The 25,833-nt window shown below is 39.0% G+C and overlaps 3 protein-coding genes across 5 annotated transcripts in view; 2 read left to right on the forward strand and 1 right to left on the reverse strand.

The window, feature by feature from the left end:
• The window catches only part of LOC116849927 (calcium/calmodulin-dependent protein kinase kinase 1), a 119,607-nt gene extending 108,338 nt beyond the window's left edge, over window positions 1-11,269 (forward strand). For all 3 annotated transcript variants that reach the window (XM_032827595.1, XM_032827597.1, XM_032827596.1), the window contains 2 exons: window positions 429-595; window positions 3,542-11,269. In XM_032827595.1, the coding sequence (XP_032683486.1) occupies window positions 429-595; window positions 3,542-3,617 (243 nt within the window). In that variant the 3' untranslated portion in view covers window positions 3,618-11,269. The remainder of the gene's footprint in view (window positions 1-428; window positions 596-3,541) is intronic.
• Window positions 11,270-11,427: 158 nt separating this feature from the next.
• On the forward strand, window positions 11,428-20,973 carry LOC116849929. The gene is made up of 2 exons (XM_032827599.1): window positions 11,428-12,028; window positions 14,163-20,973. The coding sequence occupies exons 1-2, from the start codon at window positions 11,993-11,995 to the stop codon at window positions 14,838-14,840; spliced, it is 714 nt and encodes a 237-aa protein (XP_032683490.1). The 5' UTR covers window positions 11,428-11,992; the 3' UTR covers window positions 14,841-20,973.
• On the reverse strand, window positions 16,492-25,511 carry LOC116849928 (zinc finger protein 701-like). The gene is made up of 3 exons (XM_032827598.1): window positions 24,985-25,511; window positions 23,656-24,186; window positions 16,492-23,206 (listed from the first exon to the last, which is right to left on the reverse strand). The coding sequence occupies exons 1-3, from the start codon at window positions 25,171-25,173 to the stop codon at window positions 22,622-22,624; spliced, it is 1,305 nt and encodes a 434-aa protein (XP_032683489.1). The 5' UTR covers window positions 25,174-25,511; the 3' UTR covers window positions 16,492-22,621.
• Window positions 25,512-25,833: the final 322 nt, after the last annotated feature.

A 25,833-nucleotide genomic window follows, 5' to 3' on the forward strand; every position in this document is an offset into this window, starting at 1 on the left:
ATATATATATATATATATATATATATATATATATATATATATATATATGAAAAGGAATAATGTAATTTAACTTTTTACAAACCAATCATAAATCCCCATGTTTTGTCCTAACTAAGGAGAATTCTAGCAAGAAACATCCAACAATTGCAATACATTTTATTATATTGCACATTAACACAGCCTATCTTAGAAAATTTATCGACGACATTCCCATTATGTCACGCGACCCCGTCACGGCGCAGGTGTCTCTTTATCTTCCTTTCGCGCGCGGGAAACCGAATGACCGCTCGATATAAATTTGCACTCTCGTCGCCTGTACGATCGACTTGGCGAAAGAATACAAGAGAAGCAACTCCCGCGGAGAAGCAACGGAGTGTATACGGTGAATTGAGAGCGCGATAAAAAGGAGAATCGTCGCTACTCTGCAGAATCCGTTCCTGCCAAAGCGGATCGTGAGGACGGCGGGCAACGACGCGGAAGCGGGACCAAGCGGCGGGGCATCCTCGCAGAAACGCGAAGCGAAAGCGGAACAATTCCACCGGGCCGGCAGGAGCATGTCCGCGCCGGATTCCTACGACTTGCACATAAGCGGCAGGTAAACAAGATTGTCCTCACTCTTTTTCCCCGCATTCACGTTTCTCCCTCCTTCTTTCCCCTCGCCTATTCCTCCTTCGCCTCTCTCTTCTCTGTGTGGCCCGAATATTTTTCAGATATCCCATTTCAATGAAATTCTCGTTTGCGCGTACAATTAAGGTAACCAGACGTCCCAATTTTTTCGGGACAGTCCCGATTTTTCACCCTTTGTCCCGAATTTTTTCGAATGCTATTCAGGACACCGATTTGTCATCACTTTCAATGATTGTCAAATAATTTTCGGATTTTTTTACCTCCTCTCCCCGCTTCACACATTTATGAAGTGTCCCGAATTCAGGGCTGGGAAACCTGGTCACCTTACATGTACCGCGAGGAGAAACGAGAAGATTACTTATAAATGACATCTTCACAATACGCCCCGGCGATCGCACATCGCTATTCTCGACATTCTCGATACTTATTTCCGCGTGAGACTTACTTTCGACAGGTTAAAGACGCATAAAATGCGGAGCGATGTCGATCGATGTGTCCACAGCGGTTACTCGATGCAGAAAGATCGAGAATCAAGATGGTCGCGCGATTGTTAAATCGCGCTGAAAATATACGCCAATGTGTGAACGGCATCGCGGCCGAAAAGAACACGCTCTATGAGATACTTCTCTCTCCGTATCTAACAAACTGACGCAACCGCCCGAATATTCCGCATATCTCTCTCTTCCTCTCTGATTGTCATCGCATTTCTAATTCTCGTTCAATAAATCCGACGATCGCCCGATTCTATTGCTACTCGAACGAGTCGATGTTATTAGCTAATGTAAGAGACGTCGGCGCGACACGTCACGACAAGCACCATATATCGCGAGGACAAACGAGAAAATTACTTACAAATGACGTCTTCACGATACGCCCCGGCGATCGCACATCGCTATTCTCGACACTCCCGAGACTTATTAACGCGCGAGACGCACTTTCGACGAATAAAAGACGCGAGAAACGCGGAGCGATACGGATCGATGTGTGCCCATGGCTGCTGCTTGGCGCGAAAAGATCGAGTATTTCGCGCGATGCATTACCAACGCTTAGATTGAATAACCACGATGACAACCTCGTAGTGCGAAACAAACGCGATTGGTCTAGAGTGATTAGTAACTCGAGCAAGTGGTTGAGGCGTCCGCCGCGGCGCGCCGTACAGATCGCATCGTTGTAGACGCACGACCTCGTTCGCATCATTAGGTTTGTTCGAATTGCTTGTATTTTTCACGCTTTTACACCTAATGCTCGTTGCACACTAGTGCACCTCAAACAACAAATTTTCCAAAATATATTCTGAAGACATTTTCAGGACGGAGGGACGTCATCAGAGTATTCTTAGGACGTTCTTTGAAAGTGTGAATTGTCTGAAAATAGCTAATATCCAATAAGTTTATTCGCATTAATTAAACTTTTTACACTTTCACACTTAGTGCACATTAATTCTTTAGAGGTTCTAAAAATAACGTCATGATTTCCGTACGAGTGTAAGTGCAATTCTGATACACTTTTCACTCTTGCTTGGAATCAAATGTAAAAAATGTATTTACATTCGTAACACGAACGGAAATCATGGTCATTTTAGAACCTCTAAAGAATTGCATTTACACTCGTAACACAAACGGAAATCATGACGTCATTTTTAGAACCTCTAAAGAATTAATGTGCACTAAGTGTGAAAATGTAAAAAGTTCAATTAATGCGAATAAACTTATTGGATATTAGCTATTTTCAGACAGCTCACATCTTCAAAGGACGTCCTAAAAATATTCTGATGACATCCCTCCGTCCTAAAAGCATCTTCAGAACGTATTTTGGAAAATTTGTGTTGTATGAGGTGCACTAGTGTGCAACGGGCATTAGGTGTAAAAGTGTGAATAGTACAAGTAACTCGAACAAACCTATTGGCGCGTTCACACTCATACACTTTTGGCACTTTCGGCGCGCTAATGAATTTTTGGTATATGTGGTTGACAGCGCGCGTGTTTGCGATCTTTTCATGCCGAGCAACTGCCATGGATACAATGTTCCGTATTCCATACGTCTTTCGCTTGTATCCTGTAAGTCTCTTGCAGAAATAAGTATTAAAGTGCCGAAAACAACGACGTGCAAGACAGGACATATCGTAAGTACATTATTACGGAGTAATCTCCTCCCTTCTCGACACATACAGCTAAGATGACTAGACGTCTGATTTTTCACCCTTTGTCCCGAATTTTTTCGAGTGCTATTCGGGACACCGATTTGTCATTATTTTCAATGATTATCAAATAATTTTCGGATCTTTTTATTCCCCTCCCCTCGTTTCACACATTTATTAAGTGTCCCGAATTCAGGGCTCCGGATATGTTTGGGCAAACTTCCTCTGTGGGTGTATAAGTATGTCGCGTTTATTTAGATGCCCCCGTATAGAAGGTATCGCGGTGCGGCGACAGTTCGCGTTTCGTAGATTCGTGGATTCGATTCTCCGTTTAATAAATCAAGCGCTTCTCTTCGACCTACAAACGCGGCGCTTCGTAAATTGCCGTCGCCACTTGGAGAAAGGCTACATGTCTGCCCGGCCGCGTTAAATGGTTACATCGGAGGCGAGAATAATGTGTGATTCACCCTTGCATTACACGTCGGGGAAATAAATCGCGTTCCATGGCCGTTTGCGGCGATATAAATGATAATGGCGGCATAAATCATCTTAATCGGCGCTTGCACAAGCAGCCTAACAAACCATCCCTCTTGACACCGTCACCCCGCTTTATCCTCCGCTTCTTAATCGTTCGCTCATAGTAATACGCGAGTCATAACGAGAGAGAAAGAGAGAGAGAAGGAGAAATAGATAGATAAAGAGAGAGAACTCGCGCGAAAAGCTCGTCGGATGCGTTGATCGTTGTATTAAACGTCACGTAATTCGCATGATTGGCAGACAAGTGTCAGTGGAGAACCCATTGCCGCCGGTGACGGAGGCGTCGAGCCAGGAATCGGAAGTCGAGAAGCGGTGATCCAATCGGCGATAGAAAGAGTGCGCAGAGCGACCCTTTGATCTGCGAGCGGACGTCGAGAGACGGAGAGGCCGATTAAGAGTGATCGTCGATCAAGCGAGCCAACAAACGAGCGTCAGCGAGATCGTCGAACGCGAACCAACGAAAAATTAATCTTCCAGAAAACGTTAGATATCAATTCCACACATCCTTGTTACTTAGAACCGCGTTAGGGCCGCATGGCGTTGCCTACAATTTGCAGGTAAGCTCCGCGAGTTATTTACGTTGTGACACGCTGCGCAACGAGATTCATTACCGGCGAGGCTAGTAAGAACGAGAAGAGAAAGAGAGAGAGAGAGAGAGAGAGAGAGAGAGAAAGAGAAAAAAGAGAGAGAGAGAGAAAGTGAATCGAGCATCCATAGAAAACTGCTCTGCTGGATCTCGAGATTTATATCGTTGAAAAAAGGGTAACATCGCATTCAAACGTTTCATATCGTGTTATCGTACAACTTATATAGAATAGACTGCACTTTTATGGGGCAAGGCTGATGACAAGGCTGTGAGACAGAGAAATATGCTAAGTCAAAATGCTTTGTCTGTTCAATTTTTTTTATATCTCTCTTCGTTTCTATGATAATCGCTTTGGCTTTGGAATTTAAAAACTGATTTTTTTCAAAGGGGTGTTTCACTCCTAAAACTATTTTCTCACACCAACAAAAATAATCTCATTATCAGAATCTACTACTCTATAATTGTGCAAAATTTTATATTTGTTTGGTGATTTTTTGCGTTACTGTATGTTCCTTAAGTTAAATGCTCTCTCTCTCTCTGTCAAGCAGTTTTAAGAGGGGGCGATATTGGAAAAAGGAAAATGAAACATAGTGAAAGAAAGGGAGCATTGATCATGTGATAGCTTCTCTTCTTTCGTTCTCCTCAGTAACTAGACAATTGTACAAGGAAAGCATTTTGCTTTCTATCGCCCTCTCTTACTAATGCCTTCATCTCGCCTACAGCAATGCGCGCAGTCTATTCTCTATGTTTATGACCCATATTAATAGTCGTCACTTGAAACTTATCTCAGGTGAGACATTCTCTTATTCTGAGTAAAATCCAAGTTCTTTCAGTTGAATAATGATAAGTGTGACATTTATACCTGTAGTCACGATTCAGTCGAAAAACTTTTATCCAACTCTGAATTTAAACTTGAGCATCTCACTTGAAATTTGAGTTTCAAACGATGACTATTAATACGGGTCTAAATGTTGTCGGCGATAGACAGTTGTCATACCTGTGATCGTTGTTGTTTGATAGTGAGCTAAGAGAATCATGTTATTTGACATCAATCTCTATTGCACAACAGATCGTCATACAAATTAGGTAACACGCGAAATATAAAGTTGCTGTAGCATCTACTTTGCTATCGATTGGAATTGTCCTCACGTGGTAATGAAATCTGGCGCATCTGACGAATGTAACATTGCACTTGATACAAATGAAAAAAACGGAAACATGCTTATACATATCATGTATATGTAGTGATATACATGAAACCAAATCCTAAATGAAACGAATCGACGTTCATTTGCGCGTAATTAAACCGATCATAGCGCATTGGTTTAATTGAGGGCAAATGCGCCAACGATTTACGATCCTCCGTCACGTTTTCGCGTGAGCGGCCAGAAATTGAGGTAATGCCGTTTGCGTTGCCACGCCATTCTCTCCGGGAATGACGGCGACGGTCAAATATTTATGGACGATTTTGTTCGATATAGCGGTACACGACGTAGCGAGAGAATCCATTTTGCGACGTAAATTACAATTTAATCAGAAAGTTGACGGTACGAGAGGGTAGTGCTCGTAATAAAGTTTATCGCGTTAAGGTCACGTGTGTAAAATCACGGAAGATAACGAGTCGATAATGCATTTAATGCGGTGATCCGGTGTTAAGGCACGCCTCGCCGGCTCTTTCATTCCATTAATGTCCTAAAGAAAGCGTTTGTAAATAACTTTAAGGTTTAGCGCTGTGTATGCCGATCTAGCGTTCGGAGAGAAACACCGTAAAGCAAAAGAAAAAACAGACTTTATGATTTTCGTACGTTATCAAAGTAGCATATAAATGTCACACGAAAAAATGTATGATTTACGTGGCAGTTCCCCTTTCCCTTTTTTTGATAAAACTCGCGTTTCTCGTCACCACCCTCGATGAGAGAGCTCGAAACAATGTATGTTAAAATTCAAGGCGGGCGTTCGTTTCGCAGACGCTCGCGTGACTTATCAAACTTCCACGCTAACTTACAAGAGTAATATTCTATACAATTCGGCAAGGCGTAAATTAAAAAAAAAATACGAAACTTTCCAGAATTATAAAGCAGACAAGTCTAATAAGAAAACAATTTTTTATTGGCCCGCGCCAACTCGAAATCGACATTGGGGATAAAAAATAAATTCAAAATGTGAATGGTGATAAATGGAGAGGGGAATATTTTGGAAAATATAAAATTTCCGAAAAATCTGAAAATGTCATAAGGTAAAGTATTATCAAAACTAAAAAACTTTTGTTGAAAATGTTTTTCATATCTCTAGTTAGATAATAAGTTAGATAATATTTGCTTGTGAATAATATACGTATCGGTTTTCTTTCAAGGAACTTTTTATCCCTAAAATCAATTTCGAGTATCAAAAAATTATTTCCTTATATTAGATTTGTCTACTTTATAATTTTACAAAGTTTCAGATTTCTTTCTAATTTACGCGTTATCAAATGTCCCTTGTTAGACAGAATGGTGTGAAAGCGCAAAATATTTCATATGCTCGTGGTAGTTTTTTTAACATGACCGAAAATATAAAAAAATATGTGCAAACAATGCAATGAACTTTCAATGCCGGAATCTACCGGCGTTCCGGGAGCCAGTAATTTCACCACAATTTACATGTACATTTAATTTACATGTTAACGAGCAGTTACCGTAAAGTGTTTAATTACTGAAATGTTTAATTACGGCTTGAGATAAAAACAAGAATCGGGTGTGTTTTTGAAGTCGAATAATCCATTAATAATACCTTTGAAACGCACGCGAGAAAGGGAAACATTGTTTTCCAAACTGAAAATTTCAATTTGAACAATTTATGATTTTGGAAATATTTCCCCGATGGAAACTGGACGAGCGAGTGGTTCTCTCCCAAACTGTATCGGCGGATTCAACGATAGTGATAATAGATTAACGATCGTTCCGGGAATGCGAATTACTGTCGATATATAGATGTCAGACTTTTACAGTTCACTCGTCTATTTACAAGCCGTCGCATAGGTGTATATAAATGTAAAAAGGTGTACGTATATTGTATACTAAAGGTTATTCATTTTGTATGTACGATATTCGCGTATTTTTAAAAGTAGGCTCGCAAAAACGCGCGAAAGCCCGCGACACAACGACGCTCTTCTTAGGTTCTCGCCGTTAGATACAACGATGGATGTGAACGGGGCTCGTCTCTTTATTATTATTAATATACCTCAACGTTACGCAGCGCTCTCGCGCACGGCAATTTAAAACTCAATCTGAACGCTTCTCGGAAATGCATTTTTCCATGTTTCCATGATTGGATTTCAATCGCGACTCTTATTCATGCTTAGAGTTGGAAATCTCGCGAGTTCTCGCGAACTGAGAATATTTTTATCGAGCAATGAAACCTCTTCTTTAATCGAGACCGTCTCTCGTTTTCTTCCAAGACCTCTGACGTTAAAGCGCGGCACAACGGGCGGCTCGTTTGAGAACTTTCGATCTATCCATGCACGGGGCTTTTAATTCACGTTGTACAACGGCAAACCAATCGCACGACCAAGGAGAGGCAACCAAAAAGAGAGAGAGACTCGTGATTTCGTCGGACCTTATTGAGACACGGGGGACCACAAAACAAATGTATGAATATTTAAGAAGTAGCTTTCAGCGCTCACGAACACACGTGCACACGAGGGGCAGATAGATTCAGGACCCGATTCGTCGTGTTTCGAGTCCACCGTGTGCGCGTACATCTCGATCTCATTCCACGTTCGCCACGTGAAGAGACTGCGACGGATTTGTTAGTCAATAAGGATAATCGCTCTCGTTATTGTCGAGCGCTCGCGTTCTCATGACCTTCGTTCGAGAAGTCGCGGCGAGTCTATGCGAACCAACGCGTCACTCCAGCCTGCGTAGACCAGGAATATATGACGAGCCTTACGAGAGTGGCGAGCCGGTCGCCGCGGAGGAAATAAGAAAAACAAAAAGAAAGGAACAATATACATACACTTTCTAATTACGCGTTTGCATTTATCTACTAGATATACTTGGCGACTCATTATATAAATAAGGTCCATATATCGTGTCATCGTCGTCGTCGTCGTCGCGTGATTGTCGCCCCCGATGACAACTAGTCCCCGTTCGACCTCTTCCGAGGTCAGACGGGCATGTTGATCAATCAGAATGAGCGATGTGAGAATCTCCAGGAATCCTTCCATGCGGATCACAAGCGCAGAGACGGAGTGTCTACCGACGACGGACGCCTCGAAATCGCGTCGTTACGTGTAATATCAATTAGAGACGACAAAGCCACGTGACTTCTCCAATATTTCCTAGTGGAATGCCATCTGTGCAGTATAAGCTTTGCATTGCGTTAGACGATTTGATATTTTTGGCGACGTGCGCCTTTGTCTATTCGATAGATTTCAATCATTTATATGTCACTTTGAAACTTTTCAATGCGCGTTTCTACTTCTTGCAAACTTTCGTCTTTTGTGACTTGAGACTTTCGAGATACAATCCCTTTATAATTATAGTATTGAATTTCTGCTAATGGTAAAACGTGATAGGGCTCAAGGCTCTCGGTCTTTTGCCGCCGACAACGCATGCTCAAAATTCTCGCGCGCTATTTTTTTAATAAGAAAATTTTTGCGTAAAAAAACGCTTCAAAAATCAGCTTGGCACTACACTAATTAAGAGACGCGCTTCGATGCGAAACGACGATTAGTAGACACTCCCAGAATTGTTTTACGGGTATACAATTATCGTTATTTAAACGGTTGTAGATACACACACATACACACACACAAACACAGACACATATGCATACACGTATATATGCATACACACGTTAGTAGGTGTGTCTTACTTCGTACTCTCTTTATCACAAATTGCACAAAATATTTTATACCTTGTTCTAGACACGCACTATGTTTCTAAATCTCGCTGTAAAAAATGAAATACATATATATATATATATAGTACATACGCACTATGCCGACTAAAAACAAGTATAGATTACTATCGAGCGACTTAGACGTACACGATAAATCCGCACTCGATATATATCGCGACCAAAAGCTCTTGTGATGCTCAATTGAGGCATTGACTAGCTGATTAGAGAGTTTGATTTTACTCGACAATCACTATATTAAATCGCGATCGATAACTATACACACACACACACACACATATTACTTCGATACTTTTCTCTTACTACTCGTCGCCCTGTACTCGCGAAGTCCTTTTGTCGTCAATTTACGAAAGTTTACTCGACTGTAGGAATTCGTAGAAACTTTAGACTAAGAGATTACAATTTTTCATCTTTTACCACTCTTTCCCTTCTCGCGCTCCCTTCTCTTTCTCTTTTTCTCTATCTCTTAGATTAGTTAGGCATTTTAGTCTTATCCCGTATTAAACTCTCGAAATCTCAACGGCAAGTCGTGACTTCACAGTTCTGCGTGATCGCGCATTTACGGCCGAAAAATCTCATGCGATCTGTACTGAATATATTGATACTGAAATATTAGTCTTACCGTCAGATGAGGGGAGAAAGATTGCGACTTAATCAAAGTATACATATTTACGAGATAAAACAAATTGTTGAATCTAATACATCGACACGGACTGCACGATGCGATCACATACACACGCAGGCGTACACATTGCAAAACTCGAATAGCGAAATTAGCGACAAAGCATGCAATTGAAAAGAAATTCTGCACATGTAGATATAAAACGAGATTATAACTCGTTCCAAGAAATCTTACTATCTGCTATCTATGATGACTTCCACACGTAACTCGCTTCTAGTTACTCGCGATCGATTTTCCGAAGCTCGTCGTAGAGAAAAGGCATTTTTCTCTCATGCATGTCTATAACAATTAAGTGTCGCGATCGTCAGCGCACGTGCGACAAGTCTCTCTTATCTTTCCACTGATTCCACCTACCTTGTAAAACTCAAGTCGAATGAAAACCTCTCGCAATTTCTACTTTAATCTATACTTCTTGAGTGCTATACTTTTCTTTCCGCGCATACAAGATGTTGCGTCAACGTACACAAATCAGTATAACGGGTAAAACGATTTGCAATACATTTTTTATTTCTTTTAACCGCAAAAATGAGTGTAATTTGTTTTGCAAACGAGTATATTGCCAAGTTTGAGCTAAGTCTGTGTCTGAGTATGCACATTTGACGACGAAGCAAACAAACAACCCGTCATACTGACCAATAAATTGATGCAACACTCTATACATATATCAGTCTTTCATTAAACTGGTGTGGACCCTTATAAAAAAAATTAAACGGCCACTTCAGTTAGCCCTCCGTCATCTATACCCTTCTCGATAATATCTCCCTCACACAACACGTTATCGAATCGATGCGCAATGATGACCAAGCAGAGTCGTGAACAAACACATTCTTCAATCATGTCTCATGGACGACTCATATTTTACATATTGATGCCCGTCAAGCCACGAGAAAGCTATTCTGTCGTCCACAAGCGTATATCGGCAGTCTAATCTAATCTCGCGAGGGGTTCGACCGAAATTTCGTTTCGAAGAAAACTACCATCCTCCCTCTCCTTTTCCCGATAAGTTTGTTGAAGTTATAGTCATAGACTTACAGAATAGACTGCGCACTCCTATGGGACAACTAGTGACAAGATTGAAGGACAGAGATGTGCGCTCAGTTAAATGCTTTCTTTGTCATACAGTACCCAAGAAGGAGGCGAAACAAGTGAGACACAGTGAAAAAGGAGTGGATTTTGATCATGTGATCCCCACTAACTATATAATTAAACAAGGAAAGCATCTTACTCTCTAATGCTTTTTACTTACTAATGCTGACTTCATCCTCCTTACAGCAATGCGCAGTTTATTCCATGTAAGAATTCTTACATCACGGTCTACGCTATGTATCTATGAGTTACACTCTCGGTTCTGAAATCTGTTCGCGAACACGTTCGCCACTGATAGTGGCGGGGAAATTTCCGCGCGCAAAGAATTTCCCGCGAACAGATGATCAGAATGCGAGTCACTCTTGTTTGACAACATCGTCCTCATCTTATTCGACGACGCTTACACACAAACCGACGAACACTTCGCACCGTAAACGATACTTACGTCTGTGAGTGTTGGAGCATAATGGTGACACGACGATCCGATCTGCCGATTGGATTCCCTCGATTAAAGAAAGAAAAAAAAACGAAAAAAAAAACTCGTAGCTAGGAGAAGAGACCGTGATCTTATACAAAGTAATTAAAGTTACTCGAGCGTAATTGCATCGTGACCGCCAATGATCTAGGTAAAGCGTGAAAACTTGCCCGTTGTGCGCCCGTTGGGCTTCTTATTGTAAATTTACACCACATAAAATATATATACATATATATTTTACTCTCGTATACATATTCTGTTATCCGCAGAGATAAGCTCTTTTACTAAATAAACCAAGCGTTCTGCTCGTGTCAGAAGCGGCAGAAAAAAAAAACACAGAAGAAGTGAGAGAAGAAGAAGAATCCCCATCCCTCTTCGCGCGCGAGTTTCATTTCCTTCCTCCCTAAATATATAACGCTCGATGAAATGGCACGTGCGCGCTATATAAACGTCGCAAATAGGATAACCGTTTATTTATTCAGAGAGTGGAAAACCGTCACTGCGTCTCCGAACGCGCGCGTCGCGTTGGTGCTCGAGGAAACCCGGGAAAACTGATCGACGCGTGCAATTCCGTCCGCCCGATTCCCGCGGCACGACGAGTCGCATCTCCGCGCAAACGATTTTTCGGCGACACCTTGACCCGCCGTGAAAAAATTGATCGACGAGCGAATATCGCTGCTGGGTATCGCGCAGCGAGGAGCAGAGACGGTCCCGGCCGCGAAGCAACCATGCGTGCCGCGACTATCAATTCCGTTGGGCAACCTGGCGACAGAGGCGCAGGTGAAAGACAATGTATGTGCGGAGCCCGCGAAACCAATCGATCGATGGTAGTGTGCACGCTTCTTACGCTGTTGGATCGCGCATTAGTATAAAGGGGTTTTGAAATCGGCAGAGGCCTTCAGTCGATCGACCGACCCGCCCGAAGAAATCGCAAACCGCCGCCCCGGGAAGCACACGAGAAGCATGAAGCTGCTGGAAAGCTACTGCCTGCTTGTTTGCGTAAGTACAATCTCAACGCATCGCGACCGATCTCCCGATTTATTGTCGTTGTTATTATTATTACTATTCGCGAGACGATTGCGAATTGCTCTGCGCGACCTTGTGTCCGAACAAGCACCGACGCCTCGTGCGAATACTAATTGATAATTTAATGTGCGTGCAAACTGCGTCGAAATTATTTGTGGATTATAAAGGTAGCTTCCGAAAGTTATTATTGCTGAATTATTTGCCACCTTTGCTGAAGTTACACTTACGATTTTGCAATATGTTCGCGAATGAGTCGACGATCGCGAGGGAGGTTCCGTGCGTGAACAAAGAGTGAAAATCACTCTTGAATAACATTTTTTCATCATTCGATAACGCTTGCACACAAAAATCAAGAGAGGTGATAGCATGCTTCGCGACAATTTTACAGGGTAAATCTGAATGTGCTGTTTTTTTTCAATATCAGAGAAAAAGAGATTAAAGGGATAAAATATTGTGGTCAGCCAACTCCAACACAATTTATTCTTTACTTCTTTTGCTTTAATATAAAAAAGAACAAAGATATTTCAGAATCTAACATTAGGTGACTCACCCTGTATGTAGCATACAAAAGTCTCGCAAGAGACGCTACCATTCTCAGTAACCATGCTAGCAAACGCTCAGTAGCTATTTGCTTCCAGAAGAAAAAATTCGTTCTTAACAAAAAAATACTCGACGAAACAGAACTCGATCTTCTTCGCGGAAATCCATACAATGGAAATTTCTACTTTCCGGGAACTATATGGATGCATAAGTTTGATTATCGAAGACGGGGTACCATTTCGCCGAGCAACCCACGATCTTCGAGTTCTAATCGCGCGAAAAAGGAAACGTCACACGCGACGAAGTCTCGATTATGATCATTACTGGCTTGTAGTGACGGGTTTTTGCCAGTGAATAGCGCTTATTCTTAATCAGAGCGTAAAAATTGTCAATTGCAGCCGCGCGACTTGTAATTTTCGTGAAAATGAAACTACCGCGCGACGCCGCCGGTAGATTCAGCGAGAGTATGTCGTAACGTACTATTATGTGTTGTATCACCTGTCCTCACCACATTACAACATCATAGTTCCATAAAATTCACTTCGGGAAGAGTACACTCAACTGTTGAACGATTTTCCAATTCTAATTGCCATAACCTTTACGTCTTTCTTTTTCTTTTTTATTTTTAACAAAAGCTATATATGAAAAGATCGGTCGGAACAATTGAAATCAAGTTGAGCGAACTCTCTTTGAATTTTCGACTTGTGTATGGCAAACTATAATAAATAATCTTTCAATATAATTTTAATGTTTTTATAATTTCTTATTTGTGTTAAACAAGCTAAGAAAAATGAGTTCATTATGATGTTGAATTTGACTATCACGCAAACGGTAACCAAATGAGTTGTCAAGTGTAGTAACGAGAGAGAAGAGTAAGAGGTTTAACTTAACTTTCCTCCTGAGTTGAATAGGCTGCATACATTATCAAGGAGAATAATTTAATATTTTTAAAATTTTTCATCCAGAGAGAAACGATATACATACACCTGGGCAGATTATTGATTTAAACAGTGCCTATTCAGTTTACTAACAAAAAAATTAATGATTTCAAATTAACAATGGAATATCATAATAGCTGACAACCAAAGATCTATCAGCAGTCAGAAAACTCTAAAAAAGACAGATCTATACACAGTCAGATTCCAGTACACACGGCCGCATATTATATAAAGCTTCAAGCGGTGAAGCTGCGTTTAGATTCGACATATAAACTATTTCATCATTACACGAACACAAGTCAACAAAAGCAACAAACACAAACACAGTACTACACAAAGAGAGCAACAAGCACAACAGAAAATTCTACTAACTTACAAAAATATAAAGACTCTAAATATGTACAATAGAATCACTAATAGGGTTTGTTGAAAGGCCCAGAAAGGATCCAAAACGTTCGTATGAATTTATTGTAATTTTGTTAATATATAAAAATTTTATGAAATATATAAAATAATTTTGTTAATGTATAAAAAATTTTTTGTATCGCAATTATATCGGCTTATTGACTCTTATTTGCCTTTCAACGAACCCTATTAGTGATTGTATTCTACTAACTTTTTACACACAGCTCTTCGCTACGAGAGTGCAACCCAGGCCGCAAATAACGAAGCTGTTCCCGGTGGAGGAACTGTTAGCGTATCATGAGCAAGCGAACAATATTACGAAGCCGCTGGTAGACAAATTTCTGGGGAAACTACGCACCACTTACGACCTCATTTTTCGTCAAGCCGGCAACACCAGCCTGGAGAAGATCCTGACGAAGAGCGCGTCCGATTTGCAATCTCTTAGACTGCACTGGGCCAATCAGATTAACCAGGGCAACTACACGGATCTCAAATATCCCAACGACACGTTCCTGGATCATGTGAAGTCACTATCGATACCGAAGCATCACGAGAATCAGAGGAACGCGAGCGGTCTCCAGAAGGATTCGTCCGTCAAAATAAAATCGACGATCGAGAGGAACGGGAATAACAGGAATCTCGCGAGCTCCAGCAAGACGAAAACGCTGAACGACAATCGGCTGAACGACGTACAGCCTTTGGGACTGCTGGAACTGCAAGATGAAGAAGTGCCGGATGCGAGGGCGGATGTGGAGATCGTGACGCCGGGAACGACCATACGACTTTCCACAACAGTGGGTCAGCAACTGATCGAGTGGCTAGGCTCCATCTTCGGCCTCACTTACAGTATTTACACGAAATTATCGTCCGCTGCCTGCGGCCACGAGAAGGCGACGCACTGATATTGCAGCGACACCGCGCGAGAAATATATATAATACATCCAGAAAATATATCATCTTTAGCGGAATGCTCTTATATATAACTTCAAGAGGATTCAAAAAACAAAAAGAAAATATCCTAAGCACGGTATTCTTAAAGTTGGAGGAAAATCTCGGATTTTTTTCCTTTTGATACAAAAGGTAAAAATTTTCGTTTAGAATACGGAATTACATTAGATTACACTTTGCGACCAAAGTTCTTTCTTTTGGGTGTTGGAGTATTTTTCTTTTGGTTTTAGAAGAATCCTTTTAAGGCCACATATAAGAAAATTCCACTAAAAATGAAACTATATTTTTTTCGAATGTATATATGTATACATTTTTGAATATATAAAATGTATTTAAAAATTATATTCAGATTAGAAGAGCACAAACGAAAATGTGAGACGAAGACAAAAAGAGAGACATATATATTTCTGTGTCTAGATATCCCTTTGTAAGTTTAGATAGTCTAAGTACGTAAAATGAAACACATGCATGAAACATCGAATTTTATACTTATCCGGTGTAAAGAAAGCACTTCTCTCATTTTGAAAAGCGAAATGAGGACGTCGCATTTGTTACGAGACCGCACGGGCGCCGGTTAATACGATACAAGTGTAAAAATTGCGAGAATGTCGAAATGTCGAAATTCAACCGCGTTGCGGTGTATTTAGTGCTAAACGCGCGGTAAAAATACCGCAGAGACGTCCGTAACTTCATATCTCTGTACTGTTACGTCAAATCCCGCGCGCAACACGCTCTCAAAATGTTCATAGAGGGAAACAAATAAAATTCATATTACAACGCTTTTCACATCTCACCGATTTTCCAATTTAACGGCGCGGACGAGACTTGATTGCACGTATGAGATACGATCATGCGTTGCATCATACCCTCGGAAGTTTCGAGCGCTGAGTCTCGAACGTAATGCGTATAACGCACCTGTCTCTACGATGAGAATTTAAACCATAAGATTTATGGGCTTTCTACAGTACATTATTAGTCATAAGCCGCAAGTGAATTGACCAACCACAGTTGATTATTCTTGAAGATGATAGATGGAAAATTTGGTCAATTCGCTTATGATTTATAACTAGAGTTCTGAAGCATGAAAAAATTTCCGGTAAAACTGGAAAAATTGCAGTTTTTTTTTTTCGGAAAACTTTCCTTTATTTTTTCCAAAGAAAAATATGGCAAATATTTAATTTTTTATTCCTGTATGTTTTTTTGCTGCACATATCAAAATCTTAGAGACTGCAGAAAACTACTGTTCTTTATATTGACATAAACTACATCACATGCTGTAATATTATTATATATTGTGTTACATTTGATAAAATGCCGAGGTACTTTGTCAGAAAGAAAAAGTCATCTATCAAAAATTTCTTAAACTATATTCTTATTGTAAAACGGGCTTTACTCTACTATGCTATGACTTTACATGCTGTGAAAAAAGTAAAAAATCTCCCTTTAGCTTTAAAAGGGTGAATTAAAAGCAATATAATAAAAAAAATATTTTTCATATTTTTCCATTTTTTTCGGAAAATTTCACGGAAATAATTTTTTTAGAGAACTTCGAACCCTACTTAACTTTATGCGATCGTGAGAACACGAGAATGAAAACACGCTGCGTGAGATGTTATTCGCTTCTTTTATTCAAAAATAGCTCGATCTGAAAAATACATTTGTATGTATTCCGTAAATTCACAATTCGTGTCGCCCCTTCTCTCTTATTGGCAACGATTATAACAATTCTAGTCGAATCTGCTGAGTGACGCGACTTCTAGTGGACACACATATACACACACACATACATGTCGCTTTTCTTTCTTTTTCATTAAGGTGCGATCATCACGCGTCATCTTGCACACGTGCCTTTGTCTGATCTTAATGAGAAACCGCGAAAGTCACTGTCTCATCTCGAAAAAGACGTTTGAGTCGAGGCAAAACTGTCATCTGATTCGAGCAGAGCGACTTATGCGCGAAGAGGGTGCAGGGAGGAGGGCGGGGGAGGACTCCGACTCCGATAAATGACCCTTAGAATACTGCTGTTTCACACGCAAATGTGAAAGTCTTTGGTTGTGTCGCACCGACACGAGAGTCCCGTACGTGTCGTATTTACTATTTTCTAATCTCTTACATCTAACGCACAGATCCGCTAAACGCACGCACGCACGCACGCACACATGACACGCACACCTGATCAGCGTGCGCGAGAGAACGTTAGGAATACTCTCTCTCTCTCTCTCTCTCCAAACGATTCTCGGGCATGCACGATGCGTATGAACGATTCCTCATGTATTTGTCGCTAATACTTATCCATACAAATAAGAGTCGATTCGTCAAGCGGGCGGATAGCGTAAAAATAATGTCAAGTGCGAACGACTGTTCCTCAAGGCGCGAACCGTCGTCGATCAAATCGTCTCATCGATCGAAATCGAAAACAATCGCACATGTATCATCCCGTCGCACGAGTAAATCTCCGTAAGCTATCACAGTTTTTGTGCTATCTTAGGACCTTTTGCTCGAAACCGAAGTTGAAATGCATTTTAAGAAGAAGAGGATATGCGAGAAAATACGATAAGTGATCCTCTCCTTGCGAATAATTGCGAAACTTACAAACCTAGATGACCGTTATAAATTAATGCATAACTTTAAGTTACGCCACTCAAAAGGTCGATTGCTAATCTCGATTGGATCGATGTGTTCACTTGTTATATTTTTAAGTATCAACCAGCGACGATGTCTAATGCTTGAACTGTAAAAATCAGCCTTCAAAAGTAATTAAAATACGTTTAAATGCTTAAAACATAGAAATATATATAATAAAAAAGATGGTAAATTGTGTCCGAAAAGGATGAAGGATTAAAGACGATAGAGGGGAGACCGGGGCTGGATAACATTTTTCAGAATTTCAACTGTACAAACATGATGGACAACTTTCCTCATGTTTTATGCCTATAACGATATTGTAAACCCTACATTTTCTTCTATAATAATCGAAATATGAGTGTGTTGCAACGTGGCCATCTTACTGGTCAAATCGGCTAACTCGGGGTAAGAAAGCCACGTATCAAACATGTATCCAGATTAATAATTCCGGAGTCTTCACGAGAAGTCATTAAAAGTCAGTTCTGCCGATCTTTAAATAGTGGCCAACTATATGTCTGTATGTAACTCACCCATATACATACTCGATTTCAATGAGTTTAAAAATGAAACTTGCTTTTGTTACTAGATATGAGAACATTGATATCAAATTATAAAAAAATTATATTAATAACATAAAATACAATTATATAAGCTAATGTATCGAGATATTACAGAAGAAAATATACAGGAAATTTACAAGATCGCTGCGGGAATAAAAACATAGAGGAAAACTGTCTTTATCATATTTGCACAGTTAATCACAATTAGTTGTAATATTTTATATACACATATATATATACATATATATATATGTACAAATTTATTATAATTATATTAATAACAGATTTTGAGATGCTCGAAAATGTACTTTGCTACTCTTAAACTAAATTAGTTGTCTCTATTTTTTAACTATAATATAATCTTGATTTTAATAAAATTCAGTAAAAAGTATCTATACTATAAAAAGGAAATTTTGTGGTTTCACTTTTCCACTGTTCCTCTCATGAAATAAATACATAAATAGAACATATGGACGACATATCCTTTATACTGCCAATTAGCCCCGATCTCTTCTCGATTTGGATGGTTAAAAGGTGATTTGTAGTTGACAGACCAATGCAAATCACTCGAAAAAATGTATCGCTTAAATCTGTTTACTGCACGGAAAAAAATGGTCGTGTTCACCAGAAAAATAGTAAAATATGACATAGCTTTTTTTCTGACTTCAAGAATCAATCCTTGATTGCATTGACCTACCGATTTGTTGCCTTAAAAATGCATCTTTCACGAATTGCAGTGCTAACGAATGATGTCGCATAGATCAACATAACCAAGAATTAAACCAAGAAATAAAAGCTACGCCATATTTTACTATTTTCTAGTTGACACAATCATTCCTTTTTTTTCTTGTGTGTGACACAACATTTTCTCGCGCTTGAGAACACCAATTTCGGATTGCTGCGAGGTAAATATCTCATACATGCGTTTCGGAATACGATTCTCGACCTCCATTGCGTCAACTTAGATAAAAACCGCTAAACATTATTTGAGGTATCTGCGTTAGGAATACTTTCTTCCCGGAAATTCGATCAAAATGGTTAACTTCTGCTATTCTCGACACAACGGACAGATCGGATATCGAGATTCGTCCAATTGGATATCTCCTCTCATTACTTAAAACGTCTACATCTATGTACATAATTTAATTTACAAGTATCAGTAACGAAATTACTGGCAGTACACGATGTGTACATTGATACTAAAGTGCCAAACTCGCGAGTATCGTGCTGTTATCGTGTGTTCCCGAGATCCGTCGATATCACGTTGAATGACCGGTTACATTCGCTCCACGTTTCACCAGTTTCTAGTTAAAATCGAAAAAAGCGCGCAACGAAAAATTGTCCGATACGATAAAGCACGAGAAACTCTCGAATTTACGCACCGTCAATTTTTTTTTTTTCTTTTTTTATCGCTCATTCGACGTGGACATGCATTGTCCCAAAAAAGACAAAATCTCGTTGTTCAAAAAGTGGAACAACTTTCCAAAATGTTATAACTCCGAAATCGATATAACGAGAAATTGTTACACTTTGAGAGTTTCGAGATTTTTCAGAATAATGCATACCTATCAATCATTTTTTCGAGCGACACGTTATTCTCTAGTGGCAGATTGACTTCCCCCAACACGCATTTTCGCATTATGAATTAATGTGAAATTTAATTATTTACGCGACTTTTCAACCTACTTATCTTACTTATCATACTTACGCTTTACACGGAAAAAGTTCTCCCGGAAAATCTTAGCATTTCTAAATTGAAAAACCATACTGGCATGTTCGGCTAGGGTATACTCATAACATTAGAAATACTTGAAAGTGATACAATATAGATGCATAGATATATAAGATTAAAAATCGTAGGAAATCTTAGCGGAAAATGTCAAGGCTTATATGATGCCTAATGTGTGTTTGGTAAATTTTTATACAAAAAAATTAAAATGACGTGTCCGAACAAACTTCTAGTTAATTACCGCAATATATAAAATTTAGCTTATGAATATATGTATAGTCATAATTGAATGAATGAATATAGTTAATAGACTTCGTATGAATATATCTCAGTCGAGCGCGATACAGTATGGTATATTATTAGACAAAAATCTCCCCCGTATGCTTGTCTTATCTAGTTTGCAGTACTTGTCTACTTAACTGAGAGCAGACCAATTTATTAATGAAATTTATCACGAGCTCAGCGGTTGTGATTTTGCATAAATGGACTAGAATCGTTGGGAAAAATTACGACCGCTAATTTAAGTGAGACCGAATAATGAATAGACACGCGTGAATCAATTTTGATGATAATCAAAAAATCAGATAACCATCAGTCTATGATGTATGGCGTGTTTTAGAATTATAAGTAAAGAGACTTATACTGCAATTCTAGACAAAATCGTAAAATTCGTAACTTGTTCTCGTAAGACTCGTAAGAATGAGGAGATCTGCAATTCTATACGGACCGCATATCATATAACTCGTAAATATCTACAATTTTTTTTTTTTCGTAAGCTACGACTTTACGATTTTACGATTTACTCGTATATTTACTTAGAATTGCAGCATTAACTGGCTAATGGAACTTGAAAAAAAGACAAATAAAAAACTGCTAATAAATATAGATCTACAAACTATTCGTTTTCGAGATATTCAATATTTTCATTTGCATATAAAGCAATAGTTCTCTATACAATTGCACATACCGTGGAATCATTAATACCTCGAAAAGTATCAACGTAATGTGGAGAACGAGAACCGTATTTCGCAATGTGTGTTGTACGAGACAATATTGAATCTGATTAGCATGATCTGATTTATGTGTGAGACAACCATACTATTTTTTCCGTGATATGAAAATAATATTTTTACGCACGAAAGAAAACCGTGTCAATAAATAAATTTATATTTATCGTCTTTGATTTTTTATCCTTCCTAAAATTGTTTCCAATTTTAATCAATGATGATTAGATTTGTCTGCGGTCCGAACTGTGAAGAATAGTGGTTTGCACTTGACATTATTTTTATAATATCGGTTCGCTCGTGATTTAAATTTGTACACAAAAAAAACTGCTATGATTGCTACAATCACATATTTCCTATAGTTAGAGAAAAAAATTTATGTGAACTCAAGTCTAGTACATATTAATATTTTGTTACGGCAACCATATTTAGCCAAGAGATATCCCAAGTGTTTTCCCTGTGTACGGATAGCTATTAATGAAATATCTATGAAGATTCTTGTACACGTATATATATTACTGTATATATACAACATACTACATACTAGTACTAATATTGATATAAAAAAAAAATCAGTGTAAAACTCATAAGAATCGATTCGTATTGCTTACACGCACGTTATAAAGTTCAACTCATAACGCGGTAAAAATTAAAAAATATTAGAAAATTACAATCTGCTTAATTATGGCAATTTTCGGTAAGTATTGATAAAAAGAGAGTCAGTTCCAATGACCTTGACCCATGTTGTAGAGGTTATCGTTCTGAGTAACGTGCAAAAGGTTTTAACCGTCGGTCATCGTTTATTAAAAAGTTATTGACAAAAAATGTTTTTCTCCATGTGTTTTTCCGTATTTTTCTCCATGTGTAAACAGCCGTTGTTATTCCTATTGCTTTCACATCACACGCAATGTGACTTCGCTCACGGCTAAGAATATTTCGGAGAGTTCTAATTTCTAACGTCTCCTTTCGTTTTAACACTTACCTTCGCGTCACAGAAATAATTAATAACCCTCATTTTCAAGAGATCAATATAATCATACAAACTAATAAAAATAACAAATATAAGAAATTGAATATATCTCGAAACAATTAGTTTGTAAACTAAATTATGTTTATTGAAGCCTTCGTTTATTTTTTGCGAGTTTTATTAGCCAGTTAAATTCTTTACCTGTGGGTAGCCAAGTCTGTCTTATATTGCCCAGATGCCCGAATGTTCGGGTATTTCTTAGATTACCCGGGTACTCGGGTACCGTGATTAGTGTATATAATATTTTAGAGAACTAATATACGAAATCAGCCGCTATAAAGATTAATAAAGGATGGTAGATGGGTATTGCTCAGTGCCGTTGAGTGCGACACTCGACTTGGTGTTAATGTCAACTTGTAACATCGGTAAACGTGATTTATCGATCGCTAACATTTTCGCACCAAGATGGAATGAACTAAAGCTCGATAAGAGCCTGAAGGTTCAAGTTCCCACGATTGTACGAAAGATACAGATTCGGGAGTTTGCTAAAGATTAAAGCATCTAAATTTTACGAAATTATTGACTAAGTCTTCACGTTTTGACAATTAGTCACACGTTCAGGATAAAATTTTACGGTAAGATTCCGCGTCTTCGTTGAAACCGAGATGTCAATATAGTAGCAGGAATCAATTCATATCGCGTGTGCGCCGTGGTAAATTTCAATTCGCAACACACGCGTTGGGGTTAAAGAATTATTAGAAAATTGCATTCAGCTTACCTACGGCAACTTCCTCCACGTTTACAACAACCGTTGTAAATCCGCATCTATTGCTTTGGACTTCGCTTACGGTTAAGACGGCATTATGTATCTTATGTTTTCGGGTAAGATCTCATCTGCACTAACATCGTCTTGCTGCAACATACTGCCCTCCCTCGTCATTTGCTCCTTAAGCGAAGACAACGTGTGCAATATGTTCGGATCTTTCGAGAAGAGGTGATTTTGGAGATTTTGAAGGAGAACGGTCTCCGGTATTTGAGACAGGATGTTTTCTTGTTTCGGCATGCTATCCTTTAAAACATATTTCGTCTCTTGCTTGGCCATCGTCGGGACATCCGCGCTCCTGTCGAATGAATCCTTCTGATCGATGTAAAAGGTGTTATTCTTCATCTTGTTTTTCCGCATGCTCGAATGTGTTTGCGTATGCTTGTTTAAATGATCCTTGCGCGAGAACGCCTTGTGACATACCGGGCATGAGAAGTTCTTATCGCCCGAATGGATAACGAAGTGCCTCGTCAGATGTTCGTTTCTCTTGAACGCCTTCTCGCACATTGTGCACTTGTAAGGCCGCTCGTCCGAGTGGCCTCGCATATGTTGGTCCAAGTGCTCTTTCCTCTTCAATAGAGCACCGCATTCCTTGCATTCATACTTTCGCTCCTACAACAAATTTTACTCTCGTATTTTATACTATAGTTGGTACATCCCATTATTGATTAATACATTACAGGCGAATCACAAAAATTCTCGCGTTTCCTGTGCTAAAAAGTATGAGGCGTGTCGCGAGAATTCTGTTCTAATATTCAGTTGGTACAAAAGATTTGTCATTTTCCTATTAATTTCTCATATAAAGTTTAACTATTAAAAGGAAAATAAAAATGTCTAAAGAAATATCAAGTCGATGTTGCTCATTTGACCTATAAAAATTACCGTGCCTTCTAGATAGGGCAATTTCTTATTTTTTATTTGATCAAGGGTTTTCCAAAAATTTTAAATTTTCTTATTTGGCAAACGTAACAAACTTTTGCAACAACCTAATGCCTAGCCATTGAGCATGGCTGACAGCATTACTGGTCCGCAATGTGTTAACATTTAACAGTAATACGCACCTGTATGTGTGCCTGTATGTGCCTCTCTATATCCGCCTTGTTAGTATAGCCCAAGTTGCATTCCGCGCAACAGTAATACGTCGATCCGTCTACACCGACGCTGATCTTGATCTCGCCCATTTTCGCCCGGAATCGCGACTTTCTCTCAATTTTCGGCGAGTCAGTTTGCACTTGCTGTTCTACCTTCACGACAGACTGCGGATTAATGTCGTTCTCTTGCTCGTTCTCCAAATGTATATTCAAATCGAGCGGATTAATCGGCACCAACATCTGATCCACGTTCGTAAAACTGCTGCTATTTTGCAGCTGAGTATTTCGGAATACTGGCACATTGGGTATATTTAGAATGCTCTGCGGATGCTCCCCTTTTTCTTCATCAGTCTTCTCCTTCTTCAGCTGCAGCTTTACCTGTTCTTTCACCATTTGCATCCTTATTGCAGGTACAGCCATAGCATGAAACTTATTAAGGTACTCAGTCATGGCATTAGCTGCACTACACGACAATTGCTCTTGGTATTGAGTCTGTGCATCCTATAATACAAATATAATTCTATAATATAAATATTCTTTTATTATATCCACATCCATATGAGTAATATATAAAAATAAGAAAAGGAATAAATCATGTATTGTATCCAAACTTTTCGGTCTTTCAAACTGAATATTAGTTATCAATATTAAATTTCGTATTAAGTCATTACTTTTGATATGTTCTCAATCAGATATTCAGATTTGAATTTAAGGTTAGATACATAATTTTATTTTTTTATTTTTATTATATTATACATTATATTTTTAAGTTCTGTTTTTTTTTACAAATAATTTCATAAACTTTAGACTGAAACAAGTATATATTAGATCTGTTCTTTTCCAAGAATTTTTTGAATTGATATATACTGATACGATAAGTTAGAGTGAAACAAGTATATTTTGTTTCGCTCTGACTTATTGCACCTGTGTAAACCAGTTCAGAAAGTTCTTTGAAAAAGAACAAATCTTTAATCATGATTTAGTTGAAAACTCATACACATCTAACTTTAAATTCTAAATATCTAATCTGAGACAAGTTTCAAGTAATGTAAGTAATGTAAGTAATTAATATAAGTTGAGTGAACTAGTAAACTCTTCAGTAACTTATTATCCAGTTAAGCATTAAATTATTTTAATTACATTGTAATACTATAATATTTAGCTATTTATATGTCCTTTTCTCAAATAAAAAAGCATAGAGGATTGCAAGACCAAAATAGGATCAACAAAATCTTCAAAAGAAAGAGAAAGAAAAGAAAAAATATCAAGTTCACTGGAAGATGTTACAACAAGAATTACCATTTTCTCGCTGATAATTGCTGAAATAGAAGTTTGAGCCTCTTGAGACTGCATGTTCCCGCCACTGTTATGCCCCGCAAACGTAGTAGCGACGTTCGAGTTTGCTCGGCTAACAGCAAAATCTAAGAGCGGCGACGACGACGTGACTGGCGTAATCAGGTTGACCATCTGCTCCTCGGAGAAGCTCATAATGCGACGTATAGCGCAGCAAACAGAGCTGAAACGCGCGCGTCCCTAACCTAACGATGCGATCGGCCCCGACTTGTTGGGATGGAAGCAAGCCTGGTTTGGTTTGATTAGATCAGGTCAATTCAGGTCAGGTCAAATCAGGTTAGGCCAAGCCAAGGCCAGATCTCCTGCTATATCCGGTGTTGAATCGAACGTCACCGGTGATTTACGATTCCGCGGCACATCAAACGCGAAATTTAACCGTTGGCTTTAATTAAATAAATATCGTTACGTACGGAACGCACCGCACGCACCAGCTCACATATGGCTGCGTCCCAAATAACCAACACGAGAGCGCGCGCCATACGAAAGTCCCTCCAATGATGTCATGGCGAACAATCGTGAATTTTGATATCCCTAGGAATACAAAGACTGTGTTCCGAAATTCACTGCCAATACTGAAATTCTATAGTATACGTGACATGAATTATAGATTTTCAGTACTCGCAGTGAATTTCGGAACGTAGCCACAAAATTGGGTACTTTCCAACTACATACACTGGATGCTTTTTAATTGCTTAACACATCTTGACACATACGTACACAAAACCAGTTTATTGATCGCTTATTGATATTATCTAAAATATCTTGTAAGATAATATACAATCAATAAACTGGTTT

This window comes from Odontomachus brunneus, unplaced genomic scaffold (assembly GCF_010583005.1).
Source record: "Odontomachus brunneus isolate Ranch 3 - 2012 unplaced genomic scaffold, Obru_v1 Obru_scaffold_128, whole genome shotgun sequence".
NCBI classification, from domain to species: domain Eukaryota; kingdom Metazoa; phylum Arthropoda; class Insecta; order Hymenoptera; family Formicidae; genus Odontomachus; species Odontomachus brunneus.